Source organism: Cyprinus carpio, chromosome A19, assembly GCF_018340385.1.
Source record: "Cyprinus carpio isolate SPL01 chromosome A19, ASM1834038v1, whole genome shotgun sequence".
NCBI lineage: Eukaryota > Metazoa > Chordata > Actinopteri > Cypriniformes > Cyprinidae > Cyprinus > Cyprinus carpio.
The window spans coordinates 11,866,101-11,882,158 of record NC_056590.1 but is presented as its reverse complement, the minus strand read 5'-3'; the positions used below and the strand labels follow the sequence as shown (position 1 = coordinate 11,882,158).

Genomic DNA, 16,058 nt, shown 5'->3' with positions numbered 1-16,058 from the left:
TTTAATGCAAATAATAATAATAATAATAATAAATCAGGCAGGTTTTTCAACGTAAACCACAAAGCCACGCCCACTCATAAATATTCACTAACCAGCGAACCATTGCAAACCGTCACTCCCATCTCATGAATATTCAGGCCTGCGTTCGTTTTTTGACAGGTAGCCGTAAACGGAAGCGGAAATTTCCGCTAGACTCTGGAAAAGCCTTTCTTCTTCTCTCCCGTTCATTCTCCCGAAAAGGTTGGTATATTAAAATATATAAATATATATATATATTTGTATCCATCTGTCAGAAAATTTGTCCTCGAACTGACGTAAGAAGCGATGCTCTGTGTAAACCTTTAGGCGCAATGTATAAGCATGCATTATTATTCTCCTGTTTTTAAGGCGATGGCTCTTCGTTCACCAAACCAAAATCAGCTTTTGCAGGTGTCAGATTACAGTCAGGGCACGATCAGACTTGTATGATGCGACATTATCGCAGTTTATTGTATATGACAGCGCACTAGTGCTGTATTTTCGTGTCTGTTTTAGTGATTGTCATCATATGATGCTTTCAAGCACACATTACCTGATAGGTGTTTGGTTTCTGCAGCATTGGTAAGATGTCTATCTGCCCTACTGCTAAATCAATCATTCAGCATTTGGATCACAGAGCATTTGGCAAATATTAACAGCGCAGGCTGGATTTTCTTCTAAAAATAGCATAAAGTCAAGCATTATTTTGATGGCAGGATGATGCTGTTTGAAAAGTTGTTGGCTGTTGATGTTGCTGTTTCAAAAGTATGCCAGAGAGTAGCATATAAATAATATATATAGAATCAGAATCAAAAAGAGCTTTATTGCTTGTATTTGTTTGCACATACAAGGAATTTGTTTGGTGACAGAAGCTTCCAGTACACAGAGACAATAATAACAACACTCAGAAAAAAAAAAAATGTAATAAAATAATAAAAATATACAAAATTGTATGCACAGGTGTGCTATCTAGATTAGAATAGAGTAGGATGTAGGGTAGTATCAAATAAATATAAGTGGTATTGCACATATATATTTCTACAAATGGTCATTTTTGGGTGAACTTTTTCTTTAAAACAGCAGCTAGTTACAGAGTTTGTCCTTGTGTTTATGATTTATAGGCCATAAAGTCCACATAGGGAAAAGCTCATGGACTGAAGTCACTGTTAGCAATTTGAGCAATTCAGTCAACAACCATTCCTGCATCCTTTATTTATCAGGTAAGTGGAGCAAAAAAATAAAAGAAATAAATGACATTGCATATCCTTTTAAAAAATTTTCTTGTGGGTTTCATTAATAACATATCCATAATAGCAGATGTATATCATAAGTTCTGATCAGGGTTATTATAGTTAACTAAAAGTAAAAATAAAAAAAAAAAAAAAAAAGTAAATAAATATTTGCAGGAAAAAAAAAATTATATATTTATATATATATATATATATATATATATATATATATATATATATATATATATATATCATTTAAATATAAATAAAAATAAAAAATATTCAATTCAATCAACTTGCAAATAAAACACAAAACATTTTCATTTAGCTTAACTTGATAGACTAAAATAACTAAAACTGAAATAAAATATTATATTAAAGATACAAATGACAAAATCATACCACAAAATTGCTAAAAATGTAACTAAAATTCAAATAAAAACGGATAATCTTAAAAAAAAAACTAATTCAAAATATTAAAATATATAAATATAGCATAATTATCCTGAAATAAGACTGCTCTGACATACCTTCTATTATAAACTGATTAATACCAGAAACAATAATGCTGGATCCCATATTATAAAGGCTCTGTTTCCTAATTATCAAAGATATCAAACAATGATTCTGATATGTGATATCAAAGAAGCAGTTTTTAGGATCATGTTTGTCATAGAATATAATGTGCAAGTTTTAAAAAATTTCTTTCTTGAAAAGGTCTAGGACAAAACGGCTATCATGACTCACTCAATGCTGCGACGACAACTGAAAAATCTTGTTCAGAACTTCTCTGAGGCAGAGGTCAAGGTGAGTTTCACTTGCCTTTTATTCTCAGTCTTTTACCATCTCTCTTAAGTCGACCCTGTTCAAGTTTCAAGGTGAGACTACTGCATTACTTTTGTCCCTTATCTTTATGAGATTGAATGAGTCATATACTGCCTATTGTGCTTTTAAAACTAGTATAAAACAGTATTGCCGTGTTTGTTGTGTAGGTTCGAGAAGCGACTTCTAATGACCCCTGGGGGCCATCGAGCTCCCAGATGGCTGACATCTCAGATCTAACCTACAATGTGGTGGCCTGTAACGAGATTTTGGGCATGCTCTGGAAGCGTCTCAATGATGACAAGAACTGGAGGCACGTGTACAAGGTGAGTGAAGGAGAGAACTGAAGAGAACAGTCATCAGGTTTAAGGAACTAGATTCTTTGCTTGCTTGCCTGCTCAGACTGATTGAATATTTATAGCAAGTGATCGTTTATGTGACTCTGTTGCGCAGCTGATCATGTTACGTGATCAGTGGCTGGCTTTTTCCTGTCAGCAGGACCAGTGTTGCTGCCATTGCAGTGTTTGATTATGTGCAGGCAGGATTTTTTATTCAGCTTCACTGCCAATATGTTTATTCCTCTGTTGTGTACTTATGGCTTTTGTTGTATTATTGAGAGAGAAAGATGTCGAAAGAGAGATTGAGTTGCACTTTATATTTAGCCTTGTTTGCTAGTGAAACATCCCATAGAATTACTTGGTCCAAAACAGAGCTGAAACAACTAATCGATTTAATCGATTAAAATCGATTATTAAAATAGTTGTCAACTAATTTAGTAATCGATTCGTTGCTAAATAATTTTTATATGCTGTAAGCGGCTCATTTCGTGCATATTTTAAATCTGCGGTGACCAAAGTGTGGCAGTAATGAGCCACCGGAGGTTTTACTCAGCCAGTACAGCAGGAGAAGTAGCGAATAGCCAATAGCTGGGCTCGTTTTATGTCACGTGCTTCCCGCACAGCGTCTCTCTGTCTGCAGCATTCAGCGTGATGGGTGAGGCAGGCGGCAGTGAAGTAAGCTCGAGTAAGAAAAAGAAAAAAGCGGAAGATAAAACTAATCGAACGAAGTCATCCAAAGTGTGGGAGCACTTTACTTTGAGCCTTCAAAAAAAGAAGAGTAACCTGTTTTCTGCGGCAGGAAACATATCCTCTAAAAAGAGAGCAAGCCTAAGCCCTGAACATTTGGACATGTTGACCTTTTTGCACTGCAATGCAAAGTTTTTCTCAAATAATGAGTGAATAGTGTTCTGCCTCATTTCCCACAGGTAGTCGAATTCCTGTCAGTTCAGGCATAAGCTGTTTATCGCTTTATTACATTTTTGAATTTTGCACTGTTATAGGGACCACTACATATTTAAATCCGATGAAAATCACAGTGTGCAAAGACTTTTATTTGTGCAGATTCTGCAGTACAATGTTGTTTGCACATGTTTAGTCGTAAAAGCTGATAACATTGCTTTTTAACAATTAACATTTAAAGCTTTGTCGTTTACCAGTTCATAATTCTGTCTTGCAGCCTAATTATGACTGAATGAGAGAGGTTAATGTTTAAATGTATTTGAAATTAACTTTTTTCTAAGTATTCACTGCTCTTTTTCACACAGCAGGTTTTTTTGTGTGTCCAATTTTTTTTTCCTGACAACCTTCTGATGGATTTTACTTTAAATTTTATTTTAAAATGTGAGTTCCATTCAGGTTTCATGCCATTGGCACTTTATTGGAAGGATTGTTTACAATTTCACAGCAGAAGCTATAAAGCTGTTTCCCAGGTATAAGCTGTGTGTTTACAGGAAAAAAATAATAAAATGCAATTTACTGCAATTTTAATTCTGTTTTATTCTTATTCTTTGTGATAATATGTTCTGAAAGATTCCTTAATAAGCTTTGTTCGGGATGTTAAACTACTTTAGGAGCCCTAAGGAATGCCATGGTGAAAACATTATTTGAAATCTCCTTGTGAAATTTGCTAGAGTATGTATGGGTCAGTGTTTTGATTGCAGAAGAGTTCGACAAAGGATAACTAACACATAATAAAACACAACTCCAGGTATGTTTTTGATGAGGATATGACAATGCAAAATGGTTAAAATCTCTAAAAAAGTCTATGTTGAATGATAAAGACCCTTTGTTAATAATTTACTTGGGGAAAAAATGGGCAAAACTAAAATATAAGTACATAAACCGATTCATCGATTAATCGTAAAAATAATCGACCGATTAATCGATTATCAAAATAATCGTTAGTTGCAGCCCTAGTCCAAAACACCCTAGTAACACCTTTTAATATGTATTATTGTCATTATTAGTAGTAGTAGTAGTAGTATTTAAAACAACAATAATAATAAAACACAATTTAAACTATATAAGTGGTAAAATAGTATTACCATGCCAGTAAGATTTACATTAAATTGTTCAAAAGTCACAGTGAAGACTTAAAAATGTATAATGAAATAAATTCTGTTCTCTAAAACTTTCTATTTAAATGTATCTTGAGCAGCAAATCGTCATATTACAATGATTTCTGAAGAATAATCTGACACTGAAGAATGGCTGCTGAATGTTCAGCTTTGCCATCACAGGAATACATGACATTTTAAAATATATATATAAAAAAAAAAGTGTAGTAATTTTTCACACTATTAGTTTTTGATCAGCCTTGTTCAGCATAAGAGGTTTCCCTCAAAAACATTTAAAAAAATCTTACTGACCCCAAACTTGTAAGTATTAAGGATTGTTAAAACACCTGACAGATCATGTTTTCTCTTTTCTTCTTCTACAGGCTTTAACCCTTCTTGAATATCTGTTGAAAACGGGGTCTGAGCGCATCCCTCAGCAGAGTGCGGAGAACATTCACATTTTCAAAGCACTTACAGAATACCGCTTCACAGACAAGGATGGAAAGGACCAGGTACTGCAAAATATTTTTTTTTACACCCTTTACATTAATAATAGAGGAGAAAGGTCTGAAAGCTTGTCTCTAATGGATTTACCCTTTGTAGGGGGTGAATGTGAGAGAAAAGGCTAAGATAGTGTTGGTGCTGATTGAGGATGAGGAAAAGCGGAAAGAGGAGAGAGATTTTGCTATGAAGACAAAAGACAAGCTGACAAAGGCTCCTAGTGGTAAGACTAACCACGAACCAAGAGCAATACAGAAAACAGGCATGGAGCATTTGTTCACAACTGAATTCTTGTTGCACATCTGATGTCTTGCATAAAAAAGCTTCAGAAAGTTCGCATCAGATTAAAATTAATTTCAGTATATGTTGTACATATTTTGCATGTTAAATATAATTAAAGAGACAGTGCACCCTAAAATTAAAATTCTTTCATGATTTCCTCAAGTTTGTCAAGGTTGTCAAGACTGTTCCATATAATGTGAGTGGGTAGAAAGTTGGAAACCTCCAAAAAGGACATAAGAAGCACCAAGAAAGTGGCACACACAAATTGTTGCCAGAACACATAAACAAGTTAAATGTACTATATTAAAGGGTTACTCCATCCCAAAATGAAAATTTTTGTCATTATTCACTTTCCCCCATGTCGTTCCTAACCCGTAAAAGCTTAGTTCGTCTTCGGAACACAGTTTAAGATATTTTGGATGAAAATCGTGAGGCTTGAGACTGTCCCATAAGACTGCCAAATAAATAACAGTGTCAAGGCTCAGGAAAGTATTGCCAAAATGATGCTACGCTGATTCGGAGAGACACAGAGGAGAGGAATTGTTGAATAAAGTCATTATTTTTGTTTTTCTTCATGTACAAAAAGTATTCCCATCGCTTCATAACGTTACGGTTGAATCACTGATGGCAGATGGACTATTCTGACGATGCTTTTCATACTTTCCTGGACCTTGACACTGTTATTTATTTGGCAGTCTATGGGACAGTCTCAAGCCTCACGATTTTCATCCAAAATATCTTAAATTGTGTTCCGAAGACGAACTAAGCTTTTACGGGTTAGGAATGACATGGGGGCAAGTGAATAATGACAAAATTTTCATTTTGGGATGGAGTATCCCTTTAACCACTCACTTCTGTTGTATTTCTTTTTGAACCTTCTAATTTAAAAAGTCTGTAGCCTTGTTGTAGTGTTTTGGTCTCCTTATTTGTTTTACACGCATTCACATTTGTAACATAGAAATTTTAAATATATACACTGCCATTCAAAAAAATTTGGTCAAAGTTTTTTTTGACAAAGTCTCTTATGCTCTTATTATTTGATTAAAACTAATATTATTAAATCATAGCAAAATTTAAAATGTGTTTTCTATTTGAATATATTTTAAAATGTAATTTATTAAACAAAACAAAAAAGTGACGTGGCCAAGTATGATGTTTGGAATACTCAGAATACCCCACAAATATATATATATTATTTTTTTTTTTTTTTTTTTTTTTAATTATTTTGTAACATCAAAAATGTCTTTTATTGTTTTAAAAATATATATTTTTTTCATCATATTTAATTTCACACCACAAACTTTTGAATGGTAGTGTTTTTTTTGTTTGTTTTTTTTTTGCTCTTTTTTTTTATTTATGATTTAATTTTTTTCTCTCATATTTTATCTCAGCGTCATCCGCTACAGGACCAGATAAAGAAAAAGCAGAGATCCCGCCATATACAGGGCTTCCCTCCCTGGACAACATCCCATCGGTGGCTGACCTGACCGCCGCTATGGCCAAGAAGAAGGAGGAGCAGAAACGTCTGGAGGCCGAGAGGAAAGAGGCAGAGAGACGGGTGAGAGAGATGGAAACTTTATTAGAGAAATGCTGAGTATGAACACATTATCTCACTATTAACTATTATCAGACTGTCCAAGCTGATATAATGGAAATTTGTGGATTCAGGCTAAAGAGTGTGACACAGAGCCAGATCTTTGGGAAAAAGCAGCGACAGCAGCACCTTCATCCAACTCGGACCCCTGGGGAGCCCCATCTGATGCATCCAACGAATCCGCCCCTGCTACCAACGACCCTTGGGGGCCACCGTCTGATGATTCAAAGGAATCCAGTCTAGCTACCAATGATCCTTGGGGTGAATCTGCTGATGGGACGAACGGATCTGCACCTGCATCCAGTGATCCATGGGGAGGAGCTGCCAGTGCCAATAATGATTCTTCACCTGCTTCCAGTGATCCCTGGGGAGGATCTACGAATGTAGAGAAAAGTTCTCCACCTGCTGCGAATGACCCATGGGGCGACTCTGCTGGATTTTCAGAGGATAAAGCCCTGTCAGCAAACGATCCCTGGGGGGTTTCAGCTGAAATGGCGAAAGACTCTGATGCAGCAGTGTCAGATCCTTGGGGGGCACCTGCGGATAGTATACAGAATTCAGCACCTGCATCCTCTGACCCCTGGGGGGCGCCGTTAGAAGCACCATCAGCTACATCTGATCCATTTGGTGATGGTTCAAAAGCAGATGATGACCCTTGGGGCACAACAGGTAAGAGAGTGACTGCACTGAAGAACCAGAGAGGTACAACACACCTCAGTGTCCACTAATAATGAGTTTTTTATTGTCTGACTGAGAATTACTTCAAAATTTACTGAACTTTAACAACCGTGCTAAAGTTTGGGGTCAGTAAGATTTTTTTATATATATAAATTTATACTTTTATTCAGCAAGAATACATTAAATTGGACAAAATTGTTACAAAATATTTATTTCAAATTAATGCTGTTCTTTTGATCTTTTTTATTTATCAAAGAATCTACAAAAATATTAAGAAGTACAGCTGTTTTTAACATTTGATAATGTAATTCTTGAGAACTAAATCAGCATATTAGAATGATTTCTGAAGGATCATGTGAGACTGAAGATTGGAGTAATGGCTACTGAAAATTCAGCTTTGCCATCACAGGAATAAATTATTTTTTTAAATACACTAAAATCAATTACAGATATTTTGAATTGTAGTAATATTTCACAATATTACATTTTTTACACTATTTTTAATTTAAAAAAATAATAATAATAATGCAGCCTCGGTGAGCATAAGAGACTTCTTTTAAAAACATTATAAAATCTTACAGACCACAAACTTTTGAATGGCAGTGTAAATGTAGATTACAACATGAATTAAACAGTATTTTGAGAAGGCATTGTTGTATGTCAAAAAAAATAATTCTAAAAAAATATATATTCATTGTATTACTTACTGCCAGCATCTTCACCCCCAACTGCGACTGACCCCTGGGGTACCCCATCAGCCCCAACTGATGACCTTTTCGGTGATGGAGGCAGACCAGATCCTTGGGGTAGTTCCTCTGAGAATGGTACTTTTGGAACAGGTTTGTTTTTCTTAAATCTTACTTTTCATGTTTTCATGTCAGTTTTGAAGTAAAATCTCAAGCTCCCATCTAATCTACTTGCTGAGATTTCACAAAGTCTGCCATGTTCAAGTAGTTGAATCTATTGAAGAGGTTGTTTGAGACACATATAAACAAGATATCTTGCTGTTTAAAATTCCTCTTTGAGTTCTATCCCATTTCAGATTTTACATCACTAAATATCTAGCACTAAAAATAAAGAACAAACTGTTGTTGTGATTAACTTTCATCGCATTTTATTCTTAACATTTTGTTCTTTACAGCAGTTATTTTAAAATAAAAATCTTTTGTAACATTATAAATGTCTTTACTGTCACTTTTAATGAATTTATTGCATCCTTGCTGAATAAAAGTGTTCTGTTATTAGAAATTTTTTTACTGACTCCAAAACTAACAAGGTAATGTATAATATAAAATAAAGCAAGGCTCATTTAAATGCCTTTCTCTTGTTTCAGTAGCACAAGGTCATTAAGATTTTTGCCTTACATTTTTTTTATTTTTTTTTTATCAATAGGTGACACTGCTGATGAGACTAAAAAGCCAGCGTCCTTCCTCGGAGAAGGTGCTTCATTGGTGGACTTGGACTCTCTTATGTCAGTCAAGCCCAAACCTAAACAGCCCCCTCTCAACGCCATCCCCACCCAAAAAGCCCCGGGTAAGGAGGGCTGAGAGAGAAAGAGAGAGACATTGACAATAAGAGCAATTGAGAAAGAGAGAGAAAGAGAGAGAGAGACATTGTATAGTAGCTGTATATTTTTTGAGTGTTTGTGACGCAGTATTTTTCAAGCCCAGAGTTCATATAGTCATGTGGAACATAACCTGTACGTAGTTGATGTAGATCCCATTTCAACCTTCTTTATCCCTGCTTCTATATGCTATCCGCTTCCTTTCTCTCTCCCTCCCTCCCTCCCTCCCCGTCACCCATCATCTCTTTTTGTTTGCACTTTCAACTCTTAACTTTCCCAGGTTTTTTGTCAGCTGCAGGCATGACCAGGCCATTGGGCGGCAGCATATCCAATGCAGCCGGTTCTACAGCACAGCCTTCAAACCCAAATTATTTTAGTTTTAACTCCATGACCCCCGGTTCAAATGGCCTGTCCCTAAACCCAGCCTTCGGGGTTCCTGTCACCCATATGGCATCTCCAACCCAGAATACAAGCCATTCAGCTTTGACTATGTCCAACATGGGCTTTTCCATGGCTAGCCCTAGAATGGTACAACCCAGCACTGCAGGTACTCTCACTGGTGAGTTGTGTCCTTTGTCCCTCACAGGAACAGTTACCTCACAATCTCCAGTTCTTCAGCAACCTCCATTGGTTTGGGGCACTGGGGCTGCTGGAAATGGAAATACAATTTTTTGAGTTCTCCGACCAGCATCCATTCATCCCTAGCCTTCTCCTTTCCCCTCCCCCTTCATCAATCTTAGGTGATTATGCGTGTATAAATGTGTGCAAATATTTAAATACTAATGAGCAACTGTATACCGTAAGTATATAAAACAATATACTTTCTGTTTTGGGGAAAAAAGACATGCATACTCCATTCTTTCAAACATTATGGACTGAGAGATTGAAGCAGGAATTTTGTATGTTTTCTCATTGATGTTTTAGAATCCATAAAGAGTGTTATAAAGTTTTAGGACTCTGTCATATCTACTGGAATAGTCTCTCAGTGAGCAGATTTTTGATATACAGCGCCATTCAAAAGATTGGGGTCAGTCATTTTTTAATGCATTTAATTGATCAAGTGACAGTAAAGACTTACACTGACACAAAAGATTCTGTTTTAAATAAATATTAATGTATTAATAATAAGTAATAATATTAAGTATTCCATTCCATTTAAAATAACGCTGTTCTTTTGAACTTCCTATTCATCAAAGAATCCGGGGGAAAACTGTTTTCAACATTGATTATGATAAATGTTAATATTTCTTATTCCCTTAATGTCATATAAGAAATATTTATCAATAAATGCAGCCTTGGTGAGCATAAGAGACTTCTTTCAAAATGTCATTAAAAAAATCTTACTGACCCCAAACAAATCTTTGAATAGTATATTCCCAAACCTACCCAAAAATTCCCAAAATAACCAAGGAAGGTACCAAGTAAGAGACTTAGACATAGACCCATTGAGTTATTTTTTTGTTTGTTTGTTTGTTTGTTTGTTTTTTTCATCACTGTCAAAGGTTTTCTTAAGCATCATTCTGTATAACACATAGAATTATGCATATGCATATGGCTTGTAGTCACTTATGATGAGAGACATTCCAGTCATAAACATTTTAATGCATTAGTTGGTTATGTCATATGAAGAGGTATGGGTTGTACCAAAAATTTGAGGGTTCTAATACTTGACCACATCACTTTTTAAAACATTTATTGATTTATTGTTGTTTGTTGGAGTATGTTGTTTAGCTTGGAATGGATCTGTTCTCTGGTCAATATCAAAACAAATCTGCTGAAGGCAGCAAGTGACGATCATGCACAATGTTTGTTGGGAATTGTTTATTGCAGTAAATTAACAATATGAGAGGACTAATGAAGAGAAGGATAAAACTTGTTCTTTCTGTATAAAATGGTTTATTAAGATGTATATTCATCAGACATTTATTTTTATTAGTGGAGTATTTATTTATTTACTTATTTATTTATTTATTTCAGACTGTTGTTTTGATCCTGATTCTGTCAGAATTATACTGTTATTCTGTCAATGAAGAAGGTATTGGAAGATAAGCAAAAGCATCATAATTTATTGAAATTTAAAAATGTGAAAAATGTGTGAAGAAAGCATACTTTACCATATTGACTTCAATTATAGGTACAGTTTTATTTTTTATTATGGATATATTTATTTATTTATTTAACCAGCTATGGTAAACCTGTGGTGTTACCCGTGAAAGTGCACAATTTAAGAATAAAGTGACAAAATCATTAAAAAGTATATCCTTCAATCTAGTGACTTTATTATTTATGTTATAGCAGGTTCCAGTTTCAATATAATATTTATATTTAATTATCAGACATTTTTATTCAAAGTGGCTTAAAAAAATAGGAAAAGCTTTACAGTGTTTGTTCAAGAGCATGTCGATTATCCACAGAAAATATTTCGGAAAATAATTTAGCAATTGCTAAATTATTCCGAGCAAATTCTCGCAGGCACACTGCATTAGTGTGATGTCATTTATTATTGGCACTGAACCTGCAACAACTGGGTTAACAGCACATATTAATTTAACCATTAGGCTACTATATACCTTAACTCATGAAAAAGAAAGCATTTCTAGATTGTATTTAATTTTCTTAGTATTGGATGCTGACCAGGACATTACTATGTACTCTGTAAAGCTCCAAAGATTATAGAATGGACCAAATGTATGTGCTTAGGAGAACTTGACACTGTGTAAGTCTAAAGAGAACCATTTTATTCAACAGCCTCACATGGAGGAGATGAATGTAACCTGGTTGTAGGCGAAGGGAGAGAGAGATTTAAATGGAAGAATGGAAAGAGGCAGAATCGAAGGAACAGATGGACTTGGGCGGATTAAGTGAAATCTGGGTGGGGTTGTCATAAACATTCACTCGAGGTTGAGAATGAATAAAAGAAAATACACAGTAAGAGAGAGTGGGGTTATAAAAGTGAAACAGAGGTGAAGTGTCTTTACGGCTGGAGGTGGGTTGCATTTCTTTTTTCTGTCTATGTAATATTTTTTGATAATGCATAAAATACTTTTTTAGAAAATGTAATACCAATTTGACAGTTTTTGGCCGTGTGTATTTTGCCTTTACTTTTTAAAAATTAAAAAAAAAAAAACATAGAAGTGCCATATATGCACCACATATATCTCTGCAAATACAGTGAAGCAACGCTATTTTTTCCTCATGTGATCATACTTATTTAAACATAGAGCTGTGTGGAGTGTTTCTTTTAAAAATTTTGTTCATATATATATATATATATACACATATACAATGTTGACATGTATAATGTTGTAATAATGTGAATGATAAATTGATATTTAATTGATATTTAAATTATTATTGCATATTTAGATCTGACACAAAGATCAAAATTTAAACCTACTTCATAATACTTGATCTGTCTTGATAATATGGTTTTTTGCTTAGGTGTCTGGGGGGCTCTGGACAGACCAGGAGAGACAGATGTACCTTTCTGCCAAAGATTAACAGAGATCATGAAGGATTACAAAAAAATAGATGTTGGTGATTAAGACATGGAATAAGTACAAACCTCCCCGAAAATTTTAATCTCTCCAAGAAAGAGACCAGGTGAGAGATGGGCAAAATAAAAAAAAAGAACAAGGTTGTTCTTGATAGACTGCATGTCTTAAGACCAATTTCATCTCTGTGCTGAACATGCATACAAAGAACATACATCTGAGAGACACCTCTGAATATTCAGCATGAACATTTGTGATGGTCAGCCTCATCTCCATTGACTTTGAGGATGTATTTGCCACATTTGTTGGTCGTAGACCAAGGAAACATGTTTAACACCTTCTGAGCCATTTCTGCATTTCACCAACTAAATTTTTATATGGAAACCTAAGGTATCGGCAAGTGTGTTTTCACATGCTCACATCTGTCTAATTCCTTTAAATCCTCTGCTCATCGTCTCACTTCCACTGGCCTTTAATTCTGCCTTTGCATCTTCAATTTCCATTTGTTTCTGCTCATTTAAACTCCTCCCATCTGACTTTTGCCATTTTGACATTGGCCTGTTGCTTCAATCAATGCTTAGTAATCTTACTTTCCCCTACACAACTGCCCACATATCACTGTTCCATTTCCCTTGCCCCATCTTTACTTAAATTCTAACTTTACTTCCATCTGTAAGTGGATATGCACATAAAGCTTCTTTCTTTGTACCTGAATGTTGTCTTTTCTTTGTTACTTTCAGTATCAGGTCCTGTCTGTATCATTCCACCATGTTGGAGCATTTGTCCCGCAGGAATCGGTCGTTGCTGTCTCTCTCGCTGACCTCTCTGGCCCTAGCGCTCTCTGTTTTGGCCTTCTGTACCTCATACTGGTGTGAAGGCACACACAAAGTGGTCAAACCTCTCTGTCTGTCACCTGTCAAAATGAAGAACTGCGGAAAGAACAACAGCCAGCCTTATACAACTGGTAAGGAGTCTTAAAAATAAAGATTACATAAGGAGAGATTCACAGCAAAACCATAGAACCATCATTTTTGGGTCCCCAAAGAACCTTTCTGTGAACAGTTTTTAAATTAAACATTTTTTCTTAGTGTTATTAATATGTTAATTATCTACAGAATTGTTTCCACTATAAAGAATCTTTTGTACAATGGAAAGTGTCCATGGAAGCATAGACCCCAATAAAAAACATTTCTTTTTAAGAATGTACAATAAAACAATTTCAACCCAACTTCAAATGTAACTGTTGCATTACATTTTTAAGGAAAATAAAAATTGGGGATTCAATGCTCTTTTCTTTACAGAAATGATTGTGAAAAGTTCAAATGCATGTGCTTAGCCAACAATTGGAAAATATTCCAAAAATTGGAATATTTAATTTGTTCATAAAATACTACAGGCAACACCCATAATGTGCCTTTTGAACAAACAGTCATCTACACTAATTTAGTTGTAAACAGCATGTGTTTGGTTCACAAAAAAGAACTGACTTATCAGAGCCTTTTGTTTGGGAATGGCACTTAACCTGTTCGATTCACTAAAAAGAATCGGCTCATTCATTCATGAATCAAACTACTCTGGCTGCATGTTTTTGATTCACTAAAAGAACTGGTTCACAAGATTCATTCGCTTTAGAATCCAAATGGACAGTGTTCGTTCATTATTAAGATTGTTGAATCAATAAAGTTTTTCAGGGTATTTAAGTACGACATTGCACTTGCAAGAACCTGTAACCAAACCGAACGTCATTCTATTCTGATATTTCTTTCAATGAAATTGGCTGTAAATAAGCTCCCAAGCCAATTAATTGCATAACATGCTTGACCAACATCTGGTAAGATGTGTGAAGAGTGCAGTCTGTTTACAGATACAGATGTGTTCTTTCGTGAAACTACTCATAACCACAGTAAAAGCCGCCATAATCTCCTGAAAATAAGCTACTGCACTTCCAAACTGTAAAGATCTGAGATTTACAGGTCAGTACTTGCTGTGCTGTAATTTCCAGGTCAAATCTCTACAAGATCATTTTAACCCCTCTTACACTGAGGGAGATTATCACTAAATCGGAAAGTTATGAAGGATTCAAAATGAAAGGTTTTGATTCAGATTAGGTTAACACATTCAGTCAGTCTCTTTTTATTTGTCATTTTTTTTTCATCCAGTTCTCCACTCAATACTTTCCACAGAAGTCCCAACAGCAGACCCCAAGAAACCGGACTCCAATGTGACAATGTCCCCAAAGCAGAAGGAGGAACTGGCCCGTATGAGAGCCGAAAATCTGGCAAATGCAGTTCACTACATCTGGGAGACGGGTGAAGACAAATACATGCTGCGCTACTTTCACACTGGCTTCTGGTTGTCCTGTGAGAAACACAATGACGGTGCTGGTGAGGGCAAATGCTTCAGTATAATTCTTTCTGAAATCTGTAAGCTTTTAATGATGATGTTAAGTGATATATTAAGCTACAAATCATCAAAATTCACTTTTATTGGCAGAGTTATTTTGCAGCTGTTTGGCTGGAGACTTCCAGTGTTCTTTATATAATTTTCTAATTCAATTCGGTTCCAAAGAAAATGAGTAAAACACAGTTAACACAACTACTGTCATATGGCCAACTGTCAAAGCTGTTCTTGATACTAATGTCCTGATTCAGTCTCTGTGAACATCTGTTGTGGCCTTTCTTAACTCTTATTTAACTGCCATGGGGTCACCCCAGTTCTCAGCATCTGCTACAACAAGATAGTCTTACACAACTCAGAGGACATGACTGCAAGTTTCTTAAGTTACATAATGCACATCCCTATTTTTAAAGATAGATAGATAGATAGATAGATAGATAGATAGATAGATAGATAGATAGATAGATAGATAGATAGATAGATAGATTCACTAAGAAACAGTTGGCAGACTGTGCTTATTCTTCACAGGTGAGAAATGTCGGAGCTTCATCGAACTGACCCCTGGAGAAACACAAGGTGAGATGTTTGTGACCTATACATAGAGAAACTGGCATGAAATAGCTAATTTCTGATTCTGTTTCATATAATGTAGGAGTTCTGTGGCTCTCAGTGATATCAGAGTTTGCATACATCAGCCTCCTGGCGATGGGTTTTCTTCTGATGTGGGTGGAATTGCTGCTCTTGTGTCTGAATAAGGACATGTATGCGCTCAAGATCAATGCTTTTGCTGCCATCTGCACTGTGCTGTCTGGTGAGTTTCTGAGAGCTTTGGGAAAATATATATATAATATTCTTAATCAGTATGTAACACAGACAAACAGGGAGAACAATATTTTGTCTGCATTTCAGGTATGATGGGAATGGTGGCACATATGATGTATACAACAGTATTCCAGATGACTGTCAGCATTGGGCCCAAAGACTGGAGACCTCAGACGTGGGACTACGGCTGGTCATTTGCGTGAGTCTCCGTCTTTCTCTAATTCATCTTTTTATTCTACCTTTCTTCTTCTCTACCCAACTC

At 35.4% G+C, this 16,058-nt stretch overlaps 1 protein-coding gene across 4 annotated transcripts; it reads left to right on the top strand.

Moving 5' to 3' along the window:
• The first annotated feature begins 120 nt into the window (after nucleotides 1–120).
• Nucleotides 121–13,444, top strand: LOC109111893 (epsin-1-like). 4 transcript variants are annotated; one of them, XR_006162626.1, is made up of 14 exons: nucleotides 121–240; nucleotides 1,140–1,238; nucleotides 1,965–2,054; nucleotides 2,240–2,395; nucleotides 4,848–4,976; nucleotides 5,068–5,188; nucleotides 6,639–6,805; nucleotides 6,916–7,510; nucleotides 8,233–8,358; nucleotides 8,912–9,052; nucleotides 9,364–9,642; nucleotides 11,832–12,069; nucleotides 12,525–12,967; nucleotides 13,318–13,444. XR_006162626.1 is itself a non-coding variant. In XM_042776478.1 (12 exons), exons 3-12 carry the CDS (start codon nucleotides 1,986–1,988, stop codon nucleotides 12,626–12,628), a joined length of 1,887 nt encoding a protein of 628 aa, XP_042632412.1. In that variant the 5' UTR covers nucleotides 121–240; nucleotides 1,140–1,238; nucleotides 1,965–1,985; the 3' UTR covers nucleotides 12,629–13,222. The 4 variants fall into 4 exon arrangements, 2 of the variants coding, with proteins under 2 accessions (XP_042632412.1, XP_042632410.1); XR_006162627.1 differs by lacking the exon at nucleotides 11,832–12,069 and having other exon boundaries at nucleotides 12,525–12,686; XM_042776478.1 differs by lacking the exons at nucleotides 11,832–12,069; nucleotides 13,318–13,444 and having other exon boundaries at nucleotides 12,525–13,222.
• The last annotated feature ends 2,614 nt before the right edge of the window (nucleotides 13,445–16,058 follow it).